Below are 12,960 nucleotides of genomic sequence, written 5' to 3'. Positions count from 1 at the left end.
TGAAACAAAATTTCGGAAGTATCCCGTCAAAGGAGTCCTACTTTGATTTAATCAGTTTGCTGAGCAATTTATGATCCAAAGGCGTTGTTGAAAACAACAGAATATCAGTCAACAATTAGTGTAGTTGGGTGTAGTGTAGTGTAGTGTAGTGTAGTGTAGCTGGGTGTGGTCAAGTGAAAGAGAGAGAACCTGGCCAAAAACACTGTTATCCCAGGGTGACTGTGGGCATACCCAAATAGGCATCCTCTGAAGAGTAACATCAGAAGCTTCACTTTATGGGGGACATAGACTTGATTAAAATAATTCAGCCAGTCACCAGACAAGAAAATAACACGTCCTAGAGGGGGGTGGGAACTAATACCCAGTGTTGCTATATTATCTAAAATACTTATTAGCCAAAACAACAACAAAAATCACAAGACATGGAAAGTATGACCGATACATCAGGAAAAAAAGAAGGCAAAAGAAACTGCCTCCGAAGAAACCAGATATTGGATTAAACAGACAAAACTTAGAAGAAGACATTGTAAATATGTTTTAAGAACAAAAAAAAAAAAAAAAAAAAAGAAAGAAAAAGAAAAAAGAAAACCATGATTAACTAAGTAAGGGAAGATACAATGAGAATGTCTCATCAAATGAAGAATATCAATAAGGAGAAATTATAGAAAAGAACCAAATGAAAATTCTACAGCTGAAAGGACAGGAAATGGAATGATACATTTACTAGAGGGGTTCAACAGTAGATTTGAACTGGCAGAAAAAAGAATTAGCAAACTTGAAGATAGACTGATGAGATTATGCAATCCAAAGAACTGAGAGAGAAAAAAGAATGAAGAAAAATGGACAAGGCTCAGAGAATGGTGGAACACCATTAAGCATACCCATTATATGCAAAACTGGAGTACCAGAAAGAAAAGAGCAAAAAAAAATTTGAAGAAATAATGGCTGGAAACTTCCCAAATTTAATGAAAAACATTAATCTAAATATCAACAAACTCAATATAGGATAAGCACAGAGATCCACAACATCAGAATAAAAATGCTAAAAGCCAAAGAAAGAAGATAATTTCAAAAGTGGCAAGAGATAAATGACTCATTATTTACAAAGGAACCCCAATAAGATTGACTGACCTATAACCAGAAATAATGAGGCCAGAGACAGCAGAATAACATATTCAAAGTGCTCAAAGAATAAAATCTGTCAACCAGGAATTTTGTATCTAGCAAGTCTATCTTTTAAAAATGAAGGCAAAATAAAATTATTCCTAGATAAACAAAATGCAAATGAATTTGTTGATAGCAGACCCACCTTACAATAAATACTGTCAAAAATTCTTCAGGCTGAAAGCAAGGAGCCCAGGTCAATAAATTCAAATCCACAGGAAGAAATGAAGAGCACTGTCAAAGGTAATTAATGTAATTATAAAAGACAGTATAAATGCATATTTCTTCTTCTTCTTCTTCTTTTTTTAAATTTTTTATTATTTTTTTAAAAGATTTTATTTATTTATTTGAAAGAGAGAAATCACAAGTAGATGGAGAGGCAGGCAGAGAGAGAGAGAGAGGGAAGCAGGCTCCCTGCCAAGCAGAGAGCCCGATGCGGGACTCGATCCCAGGACCCTGAGATCATGACCTGAGCCGAAGGCAGCGGCCCAACCCACTGAGCCACCCAGGCGCCCCCATATTTCTACTTCTTAACTGATTTAAAAAGCAATTATATAAAACAAGGTGTATGTAATGTGTTCTTGTGCTATAACATACTATTACTTGCCAAAAACAGTACAAAGGCAGTAAGACAAAGATGTATTAGAGAATTTATAAATACTGAACCAGCCTTGAACACCTGGTCCCACTTGGTCATCATGTATATACTTTCTTTAAACTTCATGAGAATAACCTATATAATCCAGCAATTAATTTTTAAATAATACTAAAACCCCATTACCAGCTCGGGGTTCCAATTTTAACTTTTAATAATCTCCTCCAAAATGTATACATCAAATACTCTGGGAAAGGAGGATAAAATGTCTAACTATTCTTTTTTTTTTTTTTTTTTTTTTTTAAGTAGCCCCAACCCTGGGCTCAGACTCATGACCTTGAGATCAAGACCTGAGCTGGGATTAAAAGTCAGACACTTAATGACTGAGCCACCCAGTTGCCCCTAAAACAATTACTATTGTGTAATTAATCCTCTGAAATCAGCTGTGCCCATTTTCATGATTGCCTTAATAAGGGAGTGTAATTTATAAAAACTACAGACAAAGGATTAGCTGAGGAATTAAAGTTGTTGTAGGAAAAAAATAGTTTTAGGTGCAACCCTAAGAACCCTAGTTTTTAGTTTCACCAAAATTAAGATTGTATTAAGAAGAAAAAAATAGTTTTAGGTGAAACCCTAAAAACCCTAGTTTTTAGGTTTACTAAAATTAAGATTGTATTGGGCGCCTGGGTGGCTCAGTGGGTTAAGCAGCTGCCTTCGGCTCAGGTCATGATCTCAGGGTCCTGGGATCGAGTCCCGCATCGGGCTCTCTGCTCAGCAGGGAGCCTGCTTCCTTCTCTCTCTCTCTCTGCCTGCCTCTCAGTGTACTTGTAATTTCTCTCTGTCAAATAAATAAATAAAATCTTAAAAAAAAAAAAAAATTAAGATTGTATTAAATAAGAAGAGGGGCTCCTGGGTAGCTCAGTGGGTTGAGCATCTGACTTCAGCTCAAGTCATGATCTCGGGGTCCTGGGATCAAGCCTGGAATTGGGTTCTATGCTCATTGGGAAATCTGCTTCTCCCTCTTCCATTCTCTCTGCCCCCGCCCCCAATTATTCTCTCTCTTAAACAAAATCTTTTTAAAAATGAATAAAATAAATAAGTAAAAACAGATAATAATAGCCTATTATTTAATGAGTAATAAATATATGGTTTATCATTCCTCACTCACTAGAAGAAACCTTTCAGGATCTCCCACTCCTCTAGAAATTTGTTTTTGCTCTGTTGGACCTACTAGGCACATTAAGAAGACAATTAAGAGGGGCACCTGGGTGGCTCAGTGGGTTAAGCCGCTGCCCTCGGCTCAGGTCATGATCTCAGGGTCCTGGGATTGAGCCCCACATCAGACTCTCTGCTCAGCAGGGAGCCTGCTTCCTCCTCTCTCTGCCTGCTTGTGATCTCTGTCAAATAAATAAATAAAATCTTAAAAAAAAAAAAAAAGACAATTAAGACAAGAAACCTAACCTCATTGTAAATGTTTAATACTTTTCAGATCTTATGATTCTCAGTTAATTCCATTTTTTCAACCCCTCCATACCAATCCTAGAGATGCAAAATATATAGTTGATTTAAAATAGTGTGTAAATTCTACAGGTGCCTGGGAAGCTCAATCAGTTAAGTGCCTACCTTCGGTTCAGGTCATGATCTCAGTCCTGGGATGGAACCCAGAACTGAGCTCTGTGTTCAGCAGGGGGTCTGCTTCTTCCTCTCCCACTGCCCCTTTCCCACTTCTCCTCTTCTCTCTTTCTCTCAAATAAATAATATTTTAAAAAAAATTAAAAACCTCTTAATGTTGTCTAACTTTTAACTTAACAAAAAATTTAAAAATGTAGGGGTGCCTGGGTGGCTCAGTCAGTTAAGTGTCTGCCTTTGGCTCAGGTCATGATCTCAGGGTCCTGGGATGGAGTTCCGAGTCTGGGCTCCTTGCTCGGCAGGGAGCCTGCTTCCCCTCTCCTTGCCTGCCACTCCCCCTGATTGTGCGCTCTCTTTCTATCAAATAAATAAATAAACGTTTTTTAAATTTTTAAAAAATGGAGGCACCTGGGTGGCTCAGTGGGTTAAGACCCTGCCTTCGGCTCAGGTCATGATCCCAGGGTCCTGGGATTGAGGCCCCCTTCGGGCTCTCTGCTCAGTGGGGAGCCTGATTTCCCACCCCTCCCCCCTCCCCCGCCTGCCTCTCTGCCTACTTGTGATCTCTGTCAAACAAATAAATAAAAATCTTTAAAAAATTTTTAATGTAAATATTTCTCAAGCTTTTCTCTAATACACAACATGTAACTAATACTACTTCCTGTCCAGATTTTTCATATTCATATTCATTTCATATTCATCTCAGTGCCATCCCTCTAACAGAAACAGGAATGGAGTTCTTTGCCTCCAGTTTTATTTCTCATGTTTAAGACTGTATCCAAAACTTACTTTCCTCTGCCATTTACTTTCCTCTCCTTTCCTTTATCCAACCTCCAGTTTCCTCTTTTTAAGATTATCTCTAGGGGCGCCTGGGTGGTCAGTGGGTTAAGCCGCTGCCTTCAGCTCAGGTCATGATCTCAGGGTCCTGGGATCGAGTCCCGCATCGGCCTCTCTGCTCAGCAGGGAGCCTGCTTCCTCCTCTCTCTCTCTCTCTGCCTGCCTCTCTGCCTACTTGTAATCTCTCTCTGTTGAATAAATAAATAAAGTCTTTAAAAAAAAAAAAAGATTATCTCTATAAGACAGGAGCTTGGCTGGCTTAGTCAATAGAACACACAATTCTTGATCTTGGGGTCATGAGTTAGAGTCCCATGTGTGGCATAGATTTTACTTAAAATGAGAAAAAAAAATGAAAACAATTTTCTCTATAAGAATGGCTCAAGGGGCGCCTGGGTGGCTCAGTGGGTTAAGCCGCTGCCTTCGGCTCAGGTCATGATCTCAGGGTCCTGGGATCGAGTCCCGCATCGGGCTCTCTGCTCAGCAGGAAGCCTGCTTCCCCCTCTCTCTCTCTGCCTGTCTCTCTGCCTACTTATGATCTCTCTCTGTCAAATAAATAAATAAAATCTTTAAAAAAAAAAAAAAAAAAAAAAAGAATGGCTCAAGAATTGCATTCATATGAGCCAAATTTCTAAAGGCTACAGAGATGTACCTATTAATTTTTAGTTTGGGAGAGATTACTGTATTTCCAAATGATTATAGCGCTTCCATAAGCATTGTACTCATTAAAAATTTTTCTCAGTAAAATCTGCAGTGGTTTTTTCCTTCCTCCTCTCCCCTTCCTCCTCTCAACACCTCTTTCCTCTCTCTCTCTCTTTACAATGATAGAATATCACATATTTTGGATAGTAACTTTTTTACTTGGAAAAGTATTAATTTAATTTGTATTATTTATCTAAAAGATCAGATGTGGCCTTGAAGCATTCTGAGAATAATATTGGCATACATTTTTTTTGGCAAACATTTTTTTAAGTTAATGATGAATACATTTCAATTCTGAGCTCTTAATTCCCTTCTTAAAAAAATAGCAGTTTTCATAACTAATCTTTCAAGTTTTATAGTTAACACCATCAAATTATAGATTCATATTCTACATGTTCACAAGTGACTCAAAATATTTCAAATGTGCTGAATTATACAGACCACATGAAGAAGTAGAGTAAATGTACTTTAACAGAATCTGTTAAATCTTGGAAATTTAACAACAGGGGACATCATAACATATTAATAGGAACTGTTACAGAAAATAAGAAACAAGGCATCTCAGAATTCCCTTACAAGCTTGCTTTTTAGCTACAGGCAAGTCACTTAGCATCTCCGGGTTTACTTCCTCATCTAGAAAATGTGATCTCTAAAATTCTCCCAGCTCCAAAACTTTTATGAATTTTATTAATTAAAAAAATCACAGAAAAAAAATGATAAAAAGCTTGAAATACTCAATCTATAGAACTTGTCTAATCAAATAAATATTGATCAAGCTACAATGTAAAAGTAACAAACCATATATCTTTCTATAATTCTCCATAAAGTGGGAATATATATGTATAAAAGCCAAGTATATAGGTAAGTACACTACACTACACACCGTTGCATAACCATTGTATTAGATTCTGGGTAATGTTTAAGCTTAACACTGTGAGGTTAATAGTCCTTAGAATACAAGAATAATTACTTCTAAGCCATTTACCAAGTCTAATCACATATATTAATTTCATTTTTTCCATCATAACTAGTTATATTTTTTCTTAAAAATAAACAAAAGTATTTTCAATTCCTTGCCCCCAAGAAAGGCTAATAATAGGCAGAAGTAATGAGCTAAAAGATGAAAGGTCACAAACTCAGATGCGTTCAGAGGCAGCGAAGTAAATGAACTAAATGTGTGAAGTGGCTTCATATAACACAGTTGAGATTGTTAGGTCAGTGACAACACAACAGTTCACACCTTGCCTAAAGACATCCTAATTATAAAACATAAGCAATCTGGTTTTTCTGGTAGGAAAGATAAACATCTCTATCAATTTGCTTACTACCATCTCCAACACTGCCAAACTATTTTGGGTATCTGAATTCGAGGTTGAATTGAAAGAGAACATTTTTTAAAATCAAAAGGACCAAATAAATAAATAAATAAAACCAAAAGTACTTTCATAATTTACATAAATAAGAAAACTTCAAACTCAATTTTTACATTAATTCAGCACTCAACAAATAAAAATTGGGAACCAACTACATGCTAAGGCATTATCAGTATCCTTTAAGGCAAGAAAGATACTGGCATACTGTTTCTATATAGCAATGAAAATTAATTTTTTTACTACTAAAAGAATAATTCTGTACTTCAAAAAATACTTTTTAATCCAAAGATTATCCATTTACCTAGTCTATAAATCCTTTATTTAACTTGGAAGAAAATGCTTAATCAAAAAAATTGCAATAAGTGACAGTGGGTTTACTGATGCTTTTCAGCTCTCTTTAGACCTGTGAGAAAATTTTTGTGACATTCTTCCCTAAGGAGTTTTATTTTTTAAAGATTTTATTTATTTATTTGACAGAGAGACAGAGTATAAGCAGAGGGAGCAGCAGAGGGAGAGGGAGAAGCAGGCTCCCCACAAGCAGAGAGCCCAATGTGGGGCTCCATCCAAGGACCCTGAAATCATGACCCTAGCCAAAGGCAGATGCTTAACCAATTGAGCCACCCAGGCGTCCCTTATAAGAGTTTAAACTGTTGTTCAGAGAACAAAATAATAAAGGAATTATTTATTAATTAGGTGGAGTAGTAAGTATGATTAGCTGAATTCTCTGGCATTTTCAACATTTTTTTTTTTTTAATTTTTAGTAACCATTACACCCAGCATGGGGCTCAAACTCACAACCCCAAGATCAAGAGTTGCATGCTTTACCAACTGAGCCAGCCAGGTTCCATTTACAACTAAAGCATATGCTTAGTCTCAGCAATTCTATTCTTAGATATATATACCCAAGAAAATGGAAAAGTTATGTACACATATGCAAAATGTGTACACACATTGTGCAAAATGTTCATAGTCGGGCACCTGGGTGGCTCAGTGGTTTAAAGCCTCTGCCTTCGGCTCAGGTCATGATCTCAGGGTCTGGAATTGAGCCCCGAGTCAGGCTCCCTGCTCAGCAGGGAGCCTGCTTCCTCCTCTCTCTCTGCCTGCCTCTCTGCCTACTTGTGATCTCTATCAAATAAATAAATAAAAATCTTTAAGAAAAAAAAAGAGAAAAAATCACATCTTATTAAAAAAAAATTCATAGCAACATTATTCACAACAGCCAAAAAGAGGAAATAACCTAAATGTCCATCAGCTAATAAATGTAAAAGTAAAAAGTGGTTATCTCCATAGAATGGAACATTATTTGGCCGTAAAAAAAAAAGAACAAAATACTGATACATGATACAACATGGATGTACGTGAAAACATCATGTTAAGTGAGAGAGAATGAGGGAAGAAAACCACATATTCTTTGATCCCATTTGTACTAGATGCCCAGAATAGACCAATCTGTAGAGACAGAAAGTGGATTTGTATTCCTCAGACACTGAAGAATAGGAAGTGAGTGCTAACGGATATGGAGTTTCTTCCTCAGGTGATGAAAAATGTTCTGATTTAGTGGTTACACAACTCTGTGAATATACTAACCACTGAACGATATACTTTTAAAAAGCTAAGCTTTATGGCATGTCAGTTACAATGCAGTAAGGCTATAAAGTATGTGGTGATTAGAGCCCATTTACTATATCTCTAAAAGAATCCTTGTACTCTGCTGAAGGGTGATAGGATCCAGTGTACCTTGTACATAGATCAGTCACCTTAAAAGCTACTTTTGAACCAAAAACTTTGTTTCAAGACATCATTCTTACTGTGGTCAAAAAAAAAAAAAAAAAAGAAAGCAAAATAATTTTTAAACGCAAATATATTTAAAAAATTAAAACACCCAAGAAATGCAATCTATACATATGAAAAAGTAAAATATTTATATGCATAACAATAGTAGCAATGTCATTCATAAGCAGCAGTTAGTGTTTATTTTCCCCATATTTTGGTTTAACACCATAGTGGTAGTTTATTCTTTTTAGGGAAATTGCATAAGATACATATAGCATAGGATGAGTAAGTTATAGAAGATTGTGTAATTGGAAAATTAATTCCAAGTAACAATATTTCCTCTAAAAACACATTTATTATTAAACAAGTTATTTTAAACTAGTGGACAATAAAATGTGCCTATAATTTATTAAGTCCAAGATATATAGTCAACTTGCATAAAATTACATATGGCATTTTAAAAACAGCCTATTTCTAAAATATCAGTAATTCAGGCAATTGGGATTTCCACGGGAGATAAATTGCCAATAATTTACTCTTTATGATGAAAAGGTGTGCCTTAAGAACATTACAACCATGTTATTAAGAAATGCTACAGCATACTTTAAAAACCAAAATGGTAAAACATATGCATTAGGATATTCTTTTATGGGTCCCAGCCCTATAGCAACATTTCAGTTGGAGATTTAAATCTAGTTAACCACATTTCCAAATTACTTGGGTTTTTATTTTCTAGAAACATATATCACATGTGTAGGTAAGTTAAGAACTTAAATTTCCATTAAAAATGAGAAACTATCATACTGACAATGTAAAAATAAAAGAAATAAAGTACTTGGATAGTCTAGTACTTTATTAGAAATATATCCACTAACTCCACAAAAACAAATTTTACATGTAAGCAAAATACTAAAAATTTCTGATTTGGGAGAAATGAAATAAAATACAGTGAACGGTTGTGTCTTCATCTCTAACTGTAAAAATCCCTTTTGCCTATTTATTTGACCCGTCTCTATTCATGCAATTTAATGAATCCTCAAGATAATTTACACATCTTTATACAGAATTCACATCTACATCAGTAAACTGCCAGTCCTTTTATATTTTCAGTGCCTTATCAAAATATGGGTAACAAAGTTTTTCATTCTATGAGGCAGGAAGATGTTTCCTAAGTACTTCTTTGGATGATGAGGATATAGTATCTGGGAAGGACACGTCAAATTCTATTAGAAGGTCACCACGCTGGTCAGGATTTTTGGGAAACGGCAGCCCATATCCGATAATTCTTCTCCTCATTCCAGGCTTCACAATATCGTTTATTGACATAGGTATGGTTCTTCCATCCATGGTTGGCACATTAACTGAGCAGCCACACAATGCCTAAAAGAGACCAAATAAAATTAACAAACTTCAGAACTTCAAAAACTCAACAACAAAACTCGGTATAAAGGATGAAACCGTAAGGTAAAACCTTAACCTCCAAAAGCATATCAATAATTTGAAGACTTTGTCCCCTATTAAAAAAATCCCTTCAGGTCATGCATGATCAGACATAGAACAAAAGAAGGAAAGGAAAAGGGAAAGGGAAGGAAATGAAAGGAAAAAGTAAAGGTCTTCCACATTGTCTTGAAATGAAATGGAGGTTGCCGTTACAACATTCAAGATGCAGGGATGGAGCTGGACAAGAGAAGAGGGAGAAATTTAGGAGTGAGGGGAATTAGAATAAGAGCAACTACCTACTTCTTTGGAAAGAAAATGTTACGATAAGAAATACATTTTATTAGTTTAGTCAACAAATGTTTACTGAGTGCTACTATATGCCACACATTCCTTCTAGATACTGAGCTTAGGGACCATGAACACAGATCCCAGCTCAGGGAATGCTCAAGGAACTCAGAAGCAAACCAGAAATAATAATACAGTATAACGTTAGCACAGAGGTGCAGAAGTCTCTTGTGAGACAAAGAGCACCCAGCTTACCCCCCTTAGCTTCTGAGAGTACAGAATACTTGAGCTAAACATTAAACCAGTAGCGGGTTTCAAGGCAGAGTAAGGAACAACAGTGCTCCATAGTTTAGAACTCAGATGATGACATAAATGTATATAAGATAATAATAGAGCAAACTTAGGGAAATGCATAAACATTTATGGGTAGAAATCAGATTGAAAATGACCTTTCATTTTAAGCTTAAACGTCTGGACTTTATGGTAGATGTATGTGGGATCATTTAAGCATTTTTTTTTTTTAAAGATTTTATTTATTTATTTGACAGACAGAGATCACAAGTAGGTAGAGAGGCAGGCAGAGAGAGAGAGAGGAGGAAGCAGGCTCCCTGCTGAGCAGAGAGCCCGATGTGGGACTCGATCCCAGGACCCTGAGATCATGACCTGAGCTGAAGGCAGAGGCTTAACCCACTGAGCCACCTAGGCGCCCTCATTTAAGCATTTTAAGCAGATAACTGACATGGCCATTTTTGCAGGATTATAATCCAATTTGAAAAATGTCTAAAAATAGAACAAATAAGGACTCATATATTAAAGCAGTATGCTTATAAATTATTTTAAATTAATATCTTTTTGGTTATATAATTACTACTCCAAATTAACAATTTTAGAAAAAATCCTATACATCGACTTCAATTACAATGCACAGCTCATAAAACATACCTATAAAATTTGAGTAGTGTAAAGCCAGTATTAGGCTTCCTAGTACATAATCTGGTTAGCACTTCAAGTTGGCATTTAAATTGTTAGTATAGGTAACTAAACTTAGAAAATATAATCTTATCCATAAAAGAGGTATAATAGTAGTACTACCTCTGAAGGATTCTTTTTTTTTTTTTAAGATTTAATTTATTTATTTGATAGAGAGAGAGGGAATACAAGCAGGGAGAATGGGAGAGGGAGCAGCAGGCTTCCCGCTCAGCGGGAAGGGCTCGATCCCAGATTTCCGGGATCATGACCTGAGCTGAAAGCAGACACCCAATGACTGAGCCACCCAGGTGCTCCACCTCTGGAGGGATCTCATGAGAACTTAAAAAATAATGTGTACTAAACATTTAATAAATATTAGCTATTATTTAGATACATTCCCTAAGACTGGAGGCATAATTCTGTTTGGTTTCAGAATCCCAAGTCTTACTAACTTACCTCTCGTAAACTAATTTTAGCAGTGAAAATTATATTTGATCCATCCCTTTTAAATTTGGGGTGATCCTTATCTTTAATGATAAAAACAATGTCTGCTGGGATACTAGTTGGTGTTTCATCTCCTTCCCTTGGAAAAGTAATTTTGGTGCCTTCTTTCCACCCTTTTTTAATCTCGATGGTGAGAATTTTGTCCTCAGATCTATAACTCCTTCCATCAGGATTTAACCTTTTTCGAGAAATCTTCATCCGTTTGGTACAACCAGTATATATTTCTTCAAGTGATACTCTAAGTTCATGAATAACCGGAGGATCTTGTTTGATGCGGGAAGGCCCCACAGAATTTCTGTCTCTTGGATATCCGTTCATGCTGAATCCAAAAGCACTGAAAGGATCTCCATCTACTTCCATTTCATCAGACTCTCTACCACCCGCCATCCGTCTTCCAAAGAATATTTCAAAGGGGTTGGAACCTCCAAAAAATGCTGCAAATGTGGCATGAGGATCGCCATGGAAAGTGTACCGGAAGGTACCTCCCTGTCCATCAGTGCCTCCTGCTCCTCCTTTCAATCCTAAACGAACAAATAAACATGATTAGGAAAAAGCTTGCAACTCTTGAAAGTGAAACCTGTAAAAACTGTATTACTAACAAACTTTGGCCAACTTAGGCTACAATCTATTAATAAATTGGCCAGAAATGCCATTATGACTAAATGCAGAACAGTTACCTAACTTTTGACCATTCCATCCTAAGGTCAACTTTTAGCTTTCAAATTCTTCCTCCAAATCCCCATGTTTAGTGACAATTTATTCCTGAGTCTTTGTTCCACTGGTAAATAAAATAAAGCCAGAAACTTCTTATCTCATAAACTACTGGTTGGACAATCTAAAGCGTATAAATGTAAGTTTTCAAAAGATGTCAATTGAAATAGGTCTTTGGTAATCAATGCAAAATGCATGACCTAAATCGTTAAGTGCCATTATAATCAGTGAGCATAATCAACAATATAAAATACCATCTTCATACTAACTAGCTTTATTTCAGTACTTTTACTGAAGAGTTAATTAAAATGAACTCTTTCTGTGGCAGAAAGGGAAAAAATTCTAATAATAGGACACTGTATGAAAAATGTTTTTTTAGACTCCAAAATTATTATCCCTATTCTAGCTAACAAAATTGTTTATCTAGGCTTACCATGTAATGGCATTAATTTCAAACAGTATGTAAAAAGAAGATTAAAATCAAGCATTGTAAACCCTCTTGACATGTTAGTCCTTTGGACTGGTGATTTCTGCCTATTGTGGACAACTCGCTTCAGACACCAAGATAGTGACATCTGACCCTATTCTTTAAGGTTCGGGTAAGTAATATGTAGCTCACAAGCAATCACATATTTGAATTAGCATTTTCTGTTACATACCAAAGCAAGGCTCTATTAAAACCCATAAAACATTAGTAAGTGATCTTTTAAGGGATCAATACTGGCAAGGATTTATATCATTACAGCAGTAGCAAAGATTGTGAATGACTGTTACAGGAGTTCCTGACAAAGGAAACAAGCAGGAAGAAAATCTAAAAATCTTAAAACTGTGATAAGTCCTAGAGATTAAACTAAGCGATTCTAATATGTTCAAATAGTAATTTGAGGGCAGGAAATATATTTTAATTCATTTTTGCATTGCTCACATATATAGGGTGAAAATGATAGGTGCTTGTATTTATTGAATAGAGAATGAACTAGTTCT

The 12,960-nt window shown here is 35.9% G+C and overlaps 1 protein-coding gene across 5 annotated transcripts in view; it reads right to left on the bottom strand.

Moving 5' to 3' along the window:
- Window positions 1-8,137: 8,137 nt before the first annotated feature.
- The window catches only part of DNAJB4 (DnaJ heat shock protein family (Hsp40) member B4), a 44,545-nt gene continuing 39,722 nt past the window's right edge, over window positions 8,138-12,960 (bottom strand). For 4 of the 5 annotated variants that reach the window (XM_059137625.1, XM_059137627.1, XM_059137626.1 and 1 more), the window contains 2 exons: window positions 11,218-11,786; window positions 8,138-9,447 (listed from right to left, as the gene is read on the bottom strand). In XM_059137625.1, the coding sequence (XP_058993608.1) occupies window positions 9,214-9,447; window positions 11,218-11,786 (803 nt within the window). In that variant the 3' untranslated portion in view covers window positions 8,138-9,213. The remainder of the gene's footprint in view (window positions 9,448-11,217; window positions 11,787-12,960) is intronic. The other variant, XM_059137628.1, reaches the window with a different exon arrangement.

This window comes from Mustela lutreola, chromosome 10 (assembly GCF_030435805.1).
Source record: "Mustela lutreola isolate mMusLut2 chromosome 10, mMusLut2.pri, whole genome shotgun sequence".
NCBI classification, from domain to species: domain Eukaryota; kingdom Metazoa; phylum Chordata; class Mammalia; order Carnivora; family Mustelidae; genus Mustela; species Mustela lutreola.
This window is presented reverse-complemented; position numbering and strand designations above follow the sequence as displayed.